This window comes from Alligator mississippiensis, chromosome 3 (genome assembly GCF_030867095.1).
Source record: "Alligator mississippiensis isolate rAllMis1 chromosome 3, rAllMis1, whole genome shotgun sequence".
Classification (NCBI taxonomy): domain Eukaryota; kingdom Metazoa; phylum Chordata; order Crocodylia; family Alligatoridae; genus Alligator; species Alligator mississippiensis.
This window is the reverse complement of record NC_081826.1, coordinates 190,023,734-190,039,709: the sequence shown is the minus strand read 5'-3', so window position 1 is coordinate 190,039,709 and position 15,976 is coordinate 190,023,734. Positions and strand designations below refer to the sequence as shown.

The 15,976-nt window shown below is 46.7% G+C and overlaps 1 protein-coding gene across 3 annotated transcripts in view; it reads right to left on the bottom strand.

Moving 5' to 3' along the window:
* Positions 1 to 15,976, bottom strand: part of SPATA6L (spermatogenesis associated 6 like) — a 76,098-nt gene that overhangs the window by 4,143 nt on the left and 55,979 nt on the right. For all 3 annotated transcript variants that reach the window (XM_014608650.3, XM_019477984.2, XM_019477985.2), the window contains exons 11-12: positions 15,042 to 15,111; positions 12,485 to 12,601 (exon numbers count right to left, since the gene is read on the bottom strand). In XM_014608650.3, coding sequence (XP_014464136.2) covers positions 12,503 to 12,601; positions 15,042 to 15,111 — 169 coding nt within the window. In that variant the 3' untranslated portion in view covers positions 12,485 to 12,502. The remainder of the gene's footprint in view (positions 1 to 12,484; positions 12,602 to 15,041; positions 15,112 to 15,976) is intronic.

The following is a 15,976-nucleotide window of genomic DNA, read 5'->3' as shown; positions in this document are numbered from 1 at the left end:
TAATTATGCTTGGCATTTCAGAGATAGCAAAGGACAACAACAATCTTTTCCAAAAGTGACATCCGTTCTGACCTTAGCTGAATAAAGGAGAATCTACAAAAATATTTTAAAAGTGGCCACATGCCCTGAGAAGCCGGCAGTGCAAGGCTGGGGAACAGATACATGGCTAGAACCTACATTCTGTTGTAACCAGATAGGTCAGAACATGTTAATGCAATTTAAAAAGAAGGAAAGCTTAATATTGTTTGCCATTACTTGTGTTCACCCAACTTTTATCAATAGGGATTGCTGTTCACGTGGATGGTATTCATGAAAGAATGAGAAACAATAAGAAGTGCTATCATTTGCACTTGCATCACCTCAGATGTATTCATAAACAAGGCAAACTTTTCCCATATTAACTCCCCCACCCCTCACAAATTGTTCTTGCTGCTGCAGAAAGAAGACAGGACAAGTGGCACACTTCCTGTTGAGTCAGTACAAAACTTATATCCTAATGCCATGCTGTGGATTCTGTGCTCCATAAGAGTACAGCTTTCAGAGAAAATATGAAACAAGGGTTCTGCCCCCTTGTGGCCATCAAAAGCCACTTGGCTCCTTCTAGAAGGATGTGACATGATGTCAAATCCCTTTTGAATTACAGTTAATTGGAGCTATCAAAAATAGTAAAACACTCAAGTATTCAAAGAACAAATCTATCAATCCAGGTTTATTACATGGTCAGCTGCAGACTAAGATTGAGTAAAACGCTCCCTGAGCCTGTGGTATGCCCATGCCAGCAGGCTGAAGATGCGTCCATGATGTAAGCAGAGATTTCTCTCTCTAGTCTATGTACTAACACTTCCCATGCAAAAGCATTTATAAAATAGCATAGCTTCTCTCTCCCATCTTTTCTCCAGCCACTCAGCTTTGGACAAGCTGGCCATCTTATGCCAATTTCTCTGCCAAATTCAGCTGTTCAACCCAACCCCCAATTAGTCAAAGGCTCTGCTATTTTCTGTTGTACTACCACTTTGCTTTCTTAAATTCCCCCCGAAACTTCCACTCAGCATAGTAGTGTTCCTTGCTTTTCCTCCTAAGTTATGCAACAGTATTACTAGACAGTGTTAAACAGCCACCCAAGAAGTGGGTCTATTTCATTGGGCTCATGGCCTTAATAATTCTGTGCTCATATGTTGAAGAACAGTCTACCCTCAACTGTTCTTAAATTCAATGGGAGCTACAAACACACATCTCCACATTTTTAAAGTAGGAGAGGATGAAAGGCAATACACAGACTATTTTTGTAGTTTCAAGGGATATAGCCCTGACCTGAAGAAGGGCCCTTTGTGCATAAATGCAAGTCTAACATCTCTTTCAACCATACCTTTGGTCCAATAAAAGATAACATTTAAAAAAATCCTTGCCTCTCCAGACTTTTTTTGGAACAGCCAATTACCATCTGGTCTCAATCTGAATTTTCCTGTGACAGCCTATTAAAACAATCTTTTGATGTTACTCAAAATGCAGCAAGCTATCATACTCTGTAAGCAGGTCACTTACCCAGCTTCCTTAGCTAGGCAAGTTGGCTCTAGTTTTAGCCTTTCAACATTTTTTTATTCCTCTCAGAAAGGCTTCACAACCATAATAAACAAATCAACCAAAGCACAATAAATAAAGCACACAAGCAGACAAGCCAAACCTTCCATCCTTCTTCAGACAGTGAGAGAGAGAGAGACCTTTGTAGCTCTGTATTTCTCCCTAACACTCCCTCCTGGCATTCTTAAGCTTCCTAGGGAATTTTTGCACATGTATGAATTGCAGCACTGGGCGCTTTGAAAAGTGCCTGGCACTGCACCGCATGCAGCTGTATAAGTGACAAAATGCATGTCAGCACTGACAAAATGGCAGCGGTGTGGTTTTGAACTAAAACACCTTAGAGGTGTGTAACAGGGAACCCTAACCCTGTTACTAAGAGACAGGGTGGCCCCTTTAAGTCCAGAACCTTCCAGTCACGGCCAGCCAGTCAAGTAGGGGTTAAGGCTCAAGCCCTGCCAGCCGGTCAGGTGACAGGAAGAGGAAGGCCAGGACCTTACAAATGGTGAGTGGAGAAGGACAGAGGGGCAGCAGAGAGGCAGACTCCCAATGACTACGGTGCTGCGCCTGCAGTGTTGGTCAGAAGAATACACCATGCCCGGAGCCATCCTCACAATCATCTCTAGTAAGCAGGCATGTTGCCTCCCTTGCTTAATGTTAACCAGTTGTTTGGGTGAGCCTATTAGGGGTTGGAGGAGGCCTCATAGGGGACCCACAGCAGCGTGAGGACCCCAGTGCCAGGGAGGGCACGGCATTTGGGGGCGCACGGACCCCGGTGCCAGAAAGGGCACAACATTTTGGGGCACACATACCCCGGCACCAGACAGGGTGCAGCACTTTGGGGTGAGCGGACCCCAGCACCAGAGAGAGCGCAATATTTAGGGGTGAGTAGACCCCAGCGCCACAGAGGGGCATAAGCCTGAGTGAGGATGGGTTTTTTTGAGAGCTAGAGCCTGGGAGTCAAACCCTGATTAGTGGGTTGCTTTTTTTTGACTGACAGGCCTAGCTAGAGAGAAAAGGGGTAGGCCTACAGTGGCCTAGACCCCGACATAAAGAGGAATTTACAAATACCATCTGTGAGGCTTGGGCTGTGGTGTAGGGGAGGAATGGCGCCGCAGATAGTGCCCCCTGAAATCAGGGCAGGAAATGGGCAGCCTCCCACTTAATTACATCTATTAATCAATTAACAACAAGGCAGGCGAGGCGGGCAGTTGGCCCACAACAGGTGGGGGGGCCACCAGTAGACAGACCCCAAAGAGGCACCCCTGTTATAATGGTGCACTGGCCGGGAACTTTTCATACGGCAGTATGCATCATAGGACACTGGTTCGCCCGTGTGAGGGAAAGAACCCTTGCGTCCATGGAGAGAGAGAAATGAGAGCAGATGCTAACCCCGGATCCAGAGTCACAGCAGCAAGTCTTGGATCAGCTACGTCCAACAATACAAGGCCTACAGGATCAAGCCGCAAGACAACAGGCACTGTTAGCCAAGATGACCAGGAGCATCCACCCACGATCAACAACCCAGGTAGGGATGTGTGGCTACGGAGCCAGAATTGACTCTGAGGTGGGACACGAGCCACCTGCATTGATGGTGGAAGTGACAATGGAGGGAAAAAACGGTATGGGCTATGCTGGACTCAAGCTCATTGCAGACCATGGTGCAGAGCAACGTATTACCACCAAGAGAGAGGGAAATAGCAGACCGCGTAATTGTGCAATGCTGGTGCAGAGATTCCATCAAAATTGTCAGAGTGGGGATCATCCTACAAGTAGGCAATAGGACCCACCAGATGCTAGTTGGGGTCGCTGAGCGCTTACCCCACCCAGTAGTACCAGGCTGTGACTGGCCAGAGTTGCTGAAAGAGATAGCCAGCGTGAGGCAAAAGGAGGAGACTGAGATGAGAGAAAGTTGCTGTTGGAGGCCCTGGGAGACTAGGAAGACCAAGGCTGGATGGGAAGGTGACCCAAGGGCTGAGGGATTCGCAGGTGAAACCCAACAAACTCCTCCTGAAGAAGAGGCCAAACAAGAGGTGGATGTCGCACATTTGTGGGAGGATGAACATTTCCAGTTGGAGCAGAGTCGGGAGGCAGATTTTCAGTATGCTTTGCAGGAACACCTGGCTCAATGAAACGGTGAGGTATTACGACCAGAGATGATGAAGAGAACACTGAGGTTCGAGGTAAGAAATTACCTCCTCCACTGAATTGAGCAAGGAAAGCCTGAAGGAGGGGAGGTCGTACAGTTGCTGGTACCTCGGCGATATCAACGGGCTTTATTGAAGATGGCTTATGAGCTCCCCATGGGTGAACATTTGGGCAGGGACAAAACAGAAGCCCATATTCGGGCAAGATTTTTTTGGCTAGGACTGTTGTGGGAAGTGGCAAGGTATTGAGCTTCATGTCCCGTGTGCCAAAAAGTGAACCCAAGGCACCCTCCAAAAGCTTCTTTATTTCCGATGCCCTTGGTAGAGGTTCCCTTTGAGCAGATGGTGGTGGACATCATGAGGCCACTTCCCAGAAGTAGCACTGGAAACCAGTATATTTCAGTTTTACTGGGTTATGCAACAAGGTACCCAGAAGCTGTGCCAATGCAGACAGTGTCCACTCCAAAGGTGGCGAACGAGCTATTGAAGAAATTCTCATGAGTATGACTCCCTTAGAGAACTGCTGACAGACCAGGGAACGAATTTTACATCACACATGTTTGAAAGAGTGAGTAAAGCTTTGGGGATTAAACACCAAAGGGGATTGGGGCAGTGTAAGATCCCCAAACAGACGGGATCATGGAGCGTTTTAACTGGACATTGAAGCAGATGTTAAGGAAATTTGTGGTTAAGAGTCCTCAGAATTGGGATAAAATGATACCACCTTTGTTGTTTGCTGTAAGAGAGCCACCCCAGGCCTCAACCGGGTTTTTACCCTTTGAACTATTGTACAGTCGGCAACCAAGGGGAATCCTGGATCTGATTAAAGAGAGTTGGGAAGAACAGCACAGTAAAGATCAGAACTTGATCCAATACATGATACAACTGCGGGAATGCCTTGAAGCATCTTGGAGCGAGGTTTTAGGAAATCTCAGAGAGGCCCAGCAACAACAAGTGAGGCATTATAACCAAGGCACACAGGAAAGGAAGTTTGACTTGGGGGACTGCATGTTGGTTCTATTGCCTGACCATGAGAGAAAGTTACTCACCTAGTGGCAGGGACCCTATGAAATTATACACCAAGTGGGGCCCATAGACTATGAGGTGTATCAGACAGATAAACAAAAAAAGAAGCAAGTGTACCATGTCAATATGTTGAAGAAGTGGGAAGACCGGGAGTGTATGTAGCTAGCCCTTCATCCCGAGGAATTAGAATTGAGACCCTCTTTGACAGAGGGAAGTGGACCGGGTGACATAGAACTGGCCCCGTGACTATCTGAAGAGCAGAGAAGACAGGCTGCCAAGCTAGTCAGGGAGTACGGAGATGTGTTCCAGGAAACTCCTGGGGAAGCTCGGGGTGTGGTACACTGGATAAAAACTCCTCCAGGCAGGTGATCCATGAGAACTGGAGATGGATTCCACAGCGACTGCAGAGCCAGATAAAAACGGAGATTGAAATGATGCTGGAGAAAGGCATCATATGCGAGTCCCACAGTGACTGGAGGAGCCCCATCGTAGAAGTACCTAAGCCCAATGGAAAAATTAGTCTCTGTATCAATTTCTTGAAGGTAAACGCAGTAGCTAAGTTTGATGCCGATCAGATGCTGAGAGTAGACGAACTGGTGGAAAACATTGGGCAAGCTCGATACATTTCCACTTTAGACCAGACAAAAGGTTACTGGCAGGTCCCCGTAGCACCCAAAAATCAAGAAGAGACAGCATTCGCCACCCCTTGGGGTCTCTTCCAGTTCCGGTGCATGCCGTTCGGATTACATGGAGCCGCAGCTACATTTCAATGTCTAATGGACAAAGTTTTGGCTCCCCATGGGGGTTACACTGCAGCTTACATAGACGATATTATTATATACACTGAAGACTGGGCTGAACACCTCACCGCACTAAGAGCAGTAATGCAAGACTTGAGAAGGGCTGGGCTGACAGCCAATCCGTAGACATGTACAATAGGGAAAGAAGAAACACAATACCTTGGGTTCCTAGTAGGAAGTGGGAAGGTGAGACCATTGTTAAGCAAGGTGGAGGCATTGTGAAAGTATCAAGCTCCTCATACCAAGAAACAGTTGAGGGCTTTTTTGGGGCTAGCTAGTTATTATAGAAGGTTTGTCACTCACTTTGCAGACTTAGTAGTGCCTTTGACGGAGAAGATAAAGGTGGGGCCTCCAACCAAGGTGAGATGGACGCCGGATGCGGAAAAGGCATTCCGAGAGATGAAGGACGCACTATGCTTGCAACCCTTACTATATACACCGGATTTTAATAAACCTTTCCTGGTGCAGACCAATACATCAAATGTGGCTATTGAAGCGGTGCTAGTTCAGAGAGAAGAAGAAGAGTGCCCTATAGCCTACATAAGTAGGAAATTACACCCACTGAAATGGAATTACACCACAATAGAGAGTATTTGGCAATTAAGTGGGCTGTTGAAACACTCCGATTATTATCCGTTAGAGTAGCGGTTCACGCTAATCACTGATCACGCGCCCCTATGCTGGTTGCAGAGCATGAAGACGGACAATGCTAGACTGATGAGATGGGCCCTTAGTCTGCAACCATAGTGTTTTGAGGTAAAGCATCGCCTTGGAACCCAGAATGTAAGTGCCAATTTCTTCTTGAGACAATACGAGGGAAAAGTGGGGCTAGGAGAAACTGAAGGACCCCGGACAAGAGAGAAGAGAGATGGGGTTGTAAAAGGGAACCCTAACCCTGTTACTAAGAGACAGGGTAGCCCCTTTAAGTCCAGAACCTTCCAGTCACGGCCAGCCAGTCAAGTAGGGGTTAAGGCTCAAGCCCTGCCAGCCGGTCAGGTGACAGGAAGAGGAAGGCCAGGACCTTACAAATGGTGAGTGGAGAAGGACAGAGGGGCAGCAGAGAGGCAGACTCCCAATGACTACGGTGCTGCGCCTGCAGTGTTGGTCAGAAGAATACACCATGCCCGGAGCCATCCTCACAATCATCTCTAGTAAGCAGGCATGTTGCCTCCCTTGCTTAATGTTAACTGGTGGTTTGGGTGAGGCTATTAGGGAATGGAGGAGGCCTCATAGGGGACCCACGGCAGTGTGAGGACCCCAGCGCCAGGGAGGGCATGGCATTTGGGGGTGCACGGACTCCGGCGCTAGAGAGGGCGCAATATTCAGGGGTGAGTAGACCCCAGTGCCACAGAGGGGCATAAGCCCAAGTGAGGGTGGGGTTTTTTTGAGAGCTAGAGCCTGGGAGTCAAACCCTGATTAGTGGGTTGGTTTTTTTTGACTGACAGGCCTAGCTAGAGAGAAAAGGGGTAAGCCCACAGTGGCCTAGACCCCAACATAAAGAGGAATTTACAAATACCATCTGCGAGGCTTGGGCTGCGGTGTAGGGGAGGAACAGAGCCGCAGATAGCGGCCCCTGTCATCGGGGCAGGAAATGGGCAGCTTCCCGCTTAATTAAATCTATAAATCAATTAACAACAAGGCATGGCAGGCGAGAAGCTGGGCAGTTGGCCCATAACAGGTGGCCGGGGCCTCCAGTAGACGGACCCCAAAGAGGTGCCCCTGTTACAAGGTGTTTTAGTTCAAAAGCGCACCACCACCATGTTCTGCACATTGACATGCATTTCACTGCTTATACACTGCACACAGCACAGTGCAGCTCGCCTCAGTTTGGGTGCGGAGCAGATTAATCAAGTCTGCTCTGAAACGGCAGATCTCTGGCACATCACTGGAAAAAAGTATGTGTATAAATGCCCCTAATGACTGCGCCCTCATTGGCAGGTTATCAGTTCCAGTTTCATAGTTTCATAGTAGCTAGGGTCAGGAGGGACCTGAACAGATCATCTAGCCTGACCCCCTGCCACAGGCAGGAATAAATGCTGGGTTCACAAGACCCCAGACAGGTGATCGTCCAACCTCCTCTTGAATTTGCCCAAGGTAGGGGTGAGGACCACTTCCCTGGGAAGTTGCTTCCAGATTTTGGCCACCCTAACTGTAAAATATTGCCTTCTGATCTCCAACCTAAACCTATTCTCCATCAGCTTATGACCATTGTTCCTTGTCACCCCAGGTGGTGCTGGGAAGAAAAGAGCTCTGCCTATTTGCTGTTGATCCCCCTTGGTGAGCTTGTAGGCAGCCACCAGGTCCCCCCTCAGCCTCCTCTTGCTGAGGCTGAACAGGTTCAGGTCCTTCAGTCTCTCCTCGTAGGGCCTGTCCTGCTGCCCTCTCACCAAGCAGGTAGCCCTCCTCTGAACCCTCTCCAGGCTGACCACATCCCTTTTGAAGTGCGGTGCCCAGTACTGGACGCAGTACTCCAACTGCGCTCTGACCAAGTCGCATAGAGGGGGAGTATCACCTCTCTGGACCAGCTTGAGATGCACCTTTGGATGCGTGACAAGGTGTGGGTGGCCTTGCTGGCTTCAGTCTGGCATTGGTGGCTCATGTTCATCTTGGAGTCAATAATGACTCCGAGATCCCTTTCCGCCTCTGTGCTTTCAAGAAAGGAACTCCCCAGCCTGTATGTATGCTGTGGATTCCTTCTCCCATGGTGCAGCACCTTGCATTTGTCTACGTTGAACCCCATCCTATTCTCGTCTGCCCACTTTTGTAGTCTGTCTAAATCTAGTTGCAGCCTCTCTCTCCCTTCAAGTGTGTCCACCTCACCCCACATCTTAGTATCATCAGCAAACTTGGACAGCGTGCTTTCCACCCCCTTATCCAAGTCGCTGATGAAGATGTTAAGCAGTGCGGGCCTGAGGACCAAGCCCTGGGGTACCCCACTGCTCACATCTCACCAGGTTGAGTACAACCCATCCACCACAACTCTCTGGGTGCGCCCCATCAGCCAATTTTTTACCCATCCAACTGTGCAGACATCAATGCCGCAGTTACTTAATTTATTGATGAGGATGGGATGAGAGACAGTGTCAAAGGCCTTCTTAAAGTCTAGAAAGACTATGTCCACAGTGACACCATCATCCAAGGATTTAGTTATTTGGTCATAAAAGGCAATCAGGTTGGTCTGGCAGGACCTGCCTTTGGTGAACCCATGCTGATTGCCCTTGAGCATGATCTCCCCTGCAGGCCCTCCACAGATATGCTCCTTGATAATCCTCTCCAAGAGCTTCCCGAGCACCAAGGTGAGGCTTACAGGCCTATAATTACTTGGGTCCTCCTTCCTCCCCTTCTTAAAAATAGGGACCACATTAGCCAGTTTCCAATCCCCCGGCACCTGGCCAGATGACCACGAATGCTCATACAGCCAGGCCAAAGGCTCCGTGATGACCCCTGCCAGCTCCCTCAACACCCTAGGGTGGAGGGCATCTGGACCTGCAGATTTAAAAATGTCTAGCCCTTCCAGAAGATCCCCAACTACATCTGCACTGACTGAAGGCTTGATAGAGCTATCCCCAAAATTGTCCCTACCTCTGGTAGGTGGGATATCCCGATCTCTGTTCAGGAAAACAGAGGCAAAGAAACTGTTAAAAGTATCAGCTTTCTTGTCTGGTGTGCCCACCAGATTACTGTTTGTGTCTTGCAGGGACCCTACATTTCCTGGTGCCCTCTTCTTGCTCCCAATGTACTTGAAAAAGGACTTTTTGTAGTCCTTAATCCTGGACGCCAGCCTGAGTTCCATCTCTGCCTTGGCCTTCCTAATAGTTGGTCCTTAGCCTCCAGCCAGGAAAACTATTATCCACTGCATCTGGGGTCCAGTCTCTTGAGGGCCCAGTGCCTCTTCAAGCGCTCCAATACACAGAGTGCATGTTGAGAAAAGAGGTTTAGATCCACAGTACTTATAAACTGCTCTCAGATGTAAACAACTTTCTAGTAGACATGCACTGATATTTGGGTTGCATATCAGATCGGCACTGATAAAAGGGAAATGTACATTATCGGCTATCGGTTTTTTGGCTGTTGTAGCCAACAATGTTCTTTGATAAATATAATTAATTATGCCTTCTGGCTGGGGCCCCTGGACACCTGGGTTCCCTCTTGCCCACAGGGCCAGGGCCCTGGATACCTGGGTTCCCTTTGGAAATGGCAAGTTTCCTCTTGCAGACAGGCAGCAAGGGGTCCTGCTTGGGTCTGCCAGGAGCAAAATGCAGGGAACACCACCTGCATGTGTGCAACTGCATGCATGCACATGGCCAGGAGTATAGCTGGGCAGCGTGAAGAGCAGCTCCCAGCAGGTAAGTCCATGGAGGCAAAGGGGCTCCCCATGGTGAAGGAGGAAGTGGGGGAGGGGCAGAGGCTGGGGCTGGGGATGCTGCCCAGCCAGGGGGTGCACAGGACCAGGGGCTGGGGCAGGAAGCAAGACAGTCATGGGAAGCTCGTCCAGGGGGTGTGAGGTGGGCATCTTCCCACCACTGTATGCACCCCCCAGCAGAGGCATGGGAAGGGACATGTGCACCCTCAGATTTGTGCACAAGGCAGATACCAGCTGCTCACTGTGGGCACAGGGCTCTCCACTCTGCTGCCCTTTCCTCCGTAGCCCTGTGAAAGCCGTGCACCTCCTGCCCACCCAGCAGCAGTGGGGGCGGTGAGTTGTGCCTTGTGCTGCCAGGCGGGCAGGGGACGCGCAGGCTCCTGGGGCAAAGTCAGCAGGACGGAGAGCCCTGAGCCTGCAGCGGGCAACCCTCATCTGACCTCATCCTGCTTGGCTCTTCCCCGCCTAAAAGTATCCCCGTACTTAAAGATGGTGGCAGTGGCACTTGAATTAAAGCTCATTCAACAAGCTTCAGTTCAAGTGCCCCTGCCCCCATTTTTAAGCGCTGGACACTGATACATGTGACACGGAGGCTGCTGAAGTGTGCCAAAAAACTGGATTATTTATGTCAGTACATTTTAAAGTACTGACATAAATAACCTTTTCTTTTTTGGCATACTTCAGCAGCCTCTGCATCACATGTAACCAAATCAGTTATCGGATTGGTACCAACTGATATGTCTGGTTAATAAGCGGCTATTGGTATCGGCCAAGAAAATCTTTATTGGTGCACCCCTACTTTCTAGGCTACCGTAATACTTGTTTAACAGTCGTTGGAATAGCATTATGAACGTAAAGCATTCCATATACCTATTTATAAAAAAAAAATAGCCAATAGTTTTGGGGAATGGTGAGATTTCTGGCTAAGATTTTCAAAGTGAAAAAAATGGAATTCAACAGAACTTAGGCATCTAATTACCTAATGTAATGCTGAAAATCCCTACACATTTTTAATAAGGGACATTTCCCCCCTCTGGCTTTATTTATAATGGCATTAATTCTTAAAAGCTATAGGCCAAATATGCTCTTTAAAATAAGTGTATACCACTCAACTGAAGTTAAAAGCACTGTACATAAGGAGCTGACAGCAGAATTTGCTTAGTTTTTCATTCATATTTTACCAAAATGAGGGACTCAGAGGTTATAAATAGCAATAGTACGAGAGAAGAAGAAAATATTTAACTACTTATTAAGGATCTGCTGACACTTTGGGACAGGTAGATTTATTCAGGAGATTTCTTCTTTAAAATACAAATGAAGTAAATCACTGTGGCCAGGTTCTGAAGTCCTTAAAGGAACTCTGAATTCTAAAGTTCTCAACAAGAGTTTCACTCCGTTAAAAGACCCCAAAATTTGGCCTTGGTGTGGGTCCAGAGGGAGTTGCACCCCCTTTTGGCTGCGCTTCATGTGAGGTCTGGCTGGGGGGTCTGTTTGAAGCCCCTGGAAAGGTTGGGGTGAATTTTGCCCCTGCTACTTCCCCGCTCCTTTCCCTTGCTATTTAATTCAGTGGGGTGAGGGAAAGTGAAAAACAGCAACACTCACCCCCTGGACTCCGGAGCCATGAAAAAGTAGGAGCTCCAGCCAGACCTCACCCTGATCAATTGGTGAGCCTAGGGATTGCTGTGCATTGCATGACACAGCTAAAGCATATGTGGGGGGTGCACCCCCTCCCTTGCCCCATTCCTGGATCTGCCACTGTCTGGCCTGAGTAATAAAGCTTCAGGCAGCTGTTTCAAACAGAGCCAAGTTATGAAAAATTGGGTACAAAGCAAAGAAAAATACTTGAGAAACTGAATTATTTCAAACGGTGATTATGGTCCGAAAAGTGATTCTATACAACTGGCATCAGATTGCTCAACAAGTTTGATATACATGTATTTTTATTCCCATACTCTACGCGCAATAATTTTTACCAGATTCAATTTACTAGCAGTACTCCTGTTAGTACTGTAGAATCAAACCATCTAAGGGAGGCTGCACTCAATTCTGTTCTTTTACATGGCAGTAAAAAGTGGCTAGGGTTTTCTAAAGAGCTGAGGAGTGTTAGGTACCCACCAAAAGTTGGGCACTTTTAACATCCCCTGATCCCTTTCCAAACTCAATGTAGAATTGTTAAGTATTTAAAGTTCCAGCTGCAGAATCTTTGCTGCCAGTGATAATGCACAAACCAGAAAGAACGCAGCCTGATTTTCAGATCTTATAATGACTTTTGCAGGGTTGACAGATAGCTGATTTAAAAAAGTGTTTCCCATGTAAACAAAGGACAACAAAGACACATACGATGCCATTTCTTTTCTGAGCATCATTAAATGACTGGATAGTTAAGAACATAAAGTTATATCTAGCTGTGATAGTTACTATCACAGCTGCGGTTCTACAGTCAGGGGACAGTGCTACTCAGAATACTCTTACTACAGTTTTTCCTGTGAGGACATTAGCTTACCTGTGACTTTTCTGGATCTGAAATAAGGCCAGAATATCTAAAGGTAAAAAGAAAAAATTAAGTTCTTTACCTTTCTGAAGACAACTTCTTAGCAATATCTTTGCTCCAGCAGGTCATTCTGTGGGGAACTCCTCAAAGAGATGCACCTTCTTTCAAGGACCTCATCAACCTCAGATTCAGTGGCTCCCTGCAAAAAACCTATCCAGTTAACTTCATTATTTAGCCTCGTATCTCTGTTAAAGCAACAAGTCAGAAGCAAACCTATCAGCTGTTTCCAGAAGACTTAAACCATGGGTGTCAAAATCACTTAGCCCCACAGACTGGATAAGTGGGATGGTATTGGTCCAAGGGCAAGACAAATGGCACAGGGCTGGCCCCACAGGCCAGATCAGGCCCATGGGCCTTCCACCTGCATGCCAGATCCAGCACCCATGGCACTCCATCTAGCCAGTCCAGGACTGTTCTGCATGCAGTGTCTGCTTCAGCCAAGCTTGTACCTGTGAAAGCATCCACCCTGGAGTGGCTGAAGCAGGCACCATATGCAGCACAGTCCTGGAGCCAGAGTGTGCACCAGCCAGAGTGGGCCAGACCAGCTGGAGCAGGTGCTGGATCCAGGATGCAGGGTCCCAGACTGGCCCAACACAGGTGTTGTATGCAAAGCAGGTCCCAGAGCAGACACTGCATGTACCACATATCCTGGACAAGCCAAGGCAGGCTCCACATGCAGCTCACATCCCAGGTCCTGTGTGTGGAGCCGGTCTGGCACACACAGTGTAAAACGTTTATGTCAACTCAAGACCCAGGGGCAGCACCAGGGGATGGATGATGGGGCTCTAGAGGCCAGATCCAGCCTGTGGGATGGATCCTGGACACTCCTGACTTAAAACTTCAGTAATTTTTTTTTAAGGACAACAGCTTTAGCATTGTGTCCTCCATCCTTGATAGCTTTGTTGGGTGATTGGAAAGCCTAATTGTTAAGCTTCATTTTAAAGACACAGAAATAAGTAACACCACCTACTGTGTGTTCAGTGGAACTGTCTGCACATCTAAAGGTTGGAGACCTGTTCAGAAATGTATAAGCTTTTGTGGGTGACAGCCCACTTTTGCCTTTCTAAACTAGTCTTTAAAGTGCCACCCTGTCCTACCTTCTGCCTGACTTCAGACTAACACAGCTAGCTACCTTTCTCTGCACCTAAGAGTTGTAACAAAAAGAGTCTCTGACTAATACAAGTCATAAGATAAAAATAAGAAAAAAAGTACGGACCAAATGACTATAACATTTTTTATGACCAGAAAAGTGCTGTAGGTTCATGAATAATTGGCATTTAGAGTCCCATGGAAACACTGTGGAACAGAGGTCCAAGAAAGAAGATCTACATTTTGTTTCCAGATCCATCACTGATTTGCTTTGTGGCCAACCCTGAGTCTTAATCCATCCCAAGTGTAACTCCAGTAATGGGGTTGGAGCTGCAGTAGGCATTAATCTGGCTCAATGAGGACTTGTTCACTGAAAAGTGTAACTGTTATCAAGAAAACTCTCTTGCTTTGAGTTCATGAGAAGTAAAGCTGAAGACAATTACACTGGCTGGCAGTCACGTGACAGATGATAACAACAATTTCTTGAATTTTAAGATGTAGAGTTCTTAAATATCCCAGTGAAATGAAGAACCTAATCCTGCATCCCTTGCCTGCTGACTTCCATCATCCTGTCATGAAATTATTATCATCATCATTAGCCAATTTTCCAGAGGGGAAAAGTGACAGTAAGAGATGTAATTTTATATCTTGTGCAACTTCAGTGAAACTATTCATATCAATAAAGGTTTCAGAGTTTCACCTATAGAGAAGGCAAAATGATTCAGATTGATATCCCTTCCCTTTAAGTATCATGAAAGTGTTATTAAAAATTAAAAATAAGTTGAAGAGTTTGGAAATGCCATGAGTATCTCTGATTACATTGGATATGTGTACAAGGCAACCCTAGTAAAATTGTCTTGTGAATTGCTGATCACTCCTTTAGATTCATGTAAAGCTGCAAGGGGCACTAGGCAAGATGCAGAAACACTACATTATCAAAGAGATGTCTGTACATAACAGTATCCAGGCTTGTGTGGTGGCTCACTTCCAGGTTAGTCCTGATGGCTATCCATATCAACTACCTGTGGAAGGCTTCCTGCTTCTGTCACTATACTTCCTCACTTCAGAAGCCATTCCCTTTTAATTCTCTTCTCCATTCATGAGAGTGTGCAGGTCCCAAAATTATATTACCTGTTCTTAATCCCAAATTGCTCTTAGGTTCTCAGTCCCTTCTCTGTTATAATAACCACATATACCACTGCTACATTCCTCCTGTGCTTGGTAAAAGACCAACTTTATTTCCCCTTTACAGTGCAAAAGTAGGGGCGGATAGCAATGAAGCAACTCCTAGTCCATGCCTATACACATACATTTTTGCAGGGGAAAACTTTGGCCCTGAAAACTAAATTGGAATCTTTAAGGATGACCAGGGCCAGGGGTGCAGGAGTCAGATGAGTGGGCACAGCACCCAATAACCTAGCTAGGGCAAATAACTGGTGACATTATCATATCAGCATCCACAACTATTGAGCTGTATTATTAATACTCACAAATGAAAGCCTCTGCCTGGCCTGGTTTGAGGTGAGAAGGCTCCGTACTCTCTCATGGATCCTTTCCCAACTGAAATGAGAATTGGAATGCAAGCTGAAAAAAATGTATCAAACCTGTCACATCTATATTCACCTCAGTTATGAAGATGTTTTATGTTCTCACAATGCCTTTTTATACTCTCACTCAGAAAAGGGAGATGATCACAAAAGCCAGCAAGTGAGTGAAAAGTTAGTGACCTGGTCAAAGGGCTAAAATCTGAGGAGAAAATGGGACATTGCAATAGGGTCACAGGAGAAATAAGGAGAAAAATGAGGAAAACTTTCAAAGATGTCAGACATCTACACATCAAAGGCAGGACTGTGGGGGAATAACAGGAAGAGCTTGAAGTCTTAGTGCACAACCAAAATTAGACCTTAATCAGCATTACAGAGACTTGGTGGGATAAATCACAGATCAAAAATATTGGTATGAAAGGGTACAGTTTTTTTGAGATTCAGGCGGCGGGGTGGGCTTGCACCCTCCCAAGAATGTATATACTTGCTCCCAACTTCAGGAAGAACTGAGAGGCAGATTTGGTGAATGTCTCTGAGTGAAGAGAAAAGGGAAAAATATAGAGGCAATGTCCTATATACACTGCTTAATGAGAAAGATGAGGTTTTAGCTGCACAAATAACAGAGGCATCTGAAGAGCAGGACCTGGCCTTAGTGGAGACTTTACTCAGATATATGTTGGAAAAGCAGCATAGCAGGACAGAGAGAATCCAGCAAGCTCCTTTATTTCAAAAGATGGAGGAAGTTACTAGAAAAATGGCCTTTTTAGATTTTAATAGGAAGGAATGGGTGGAAGATAATCTAGGTACAAAGTGATGCTCAAAATGATGAAGTTCATGTTATAAAGAAAGAAGATGCAGTACAAAAAGAAGGCAATGGGAAC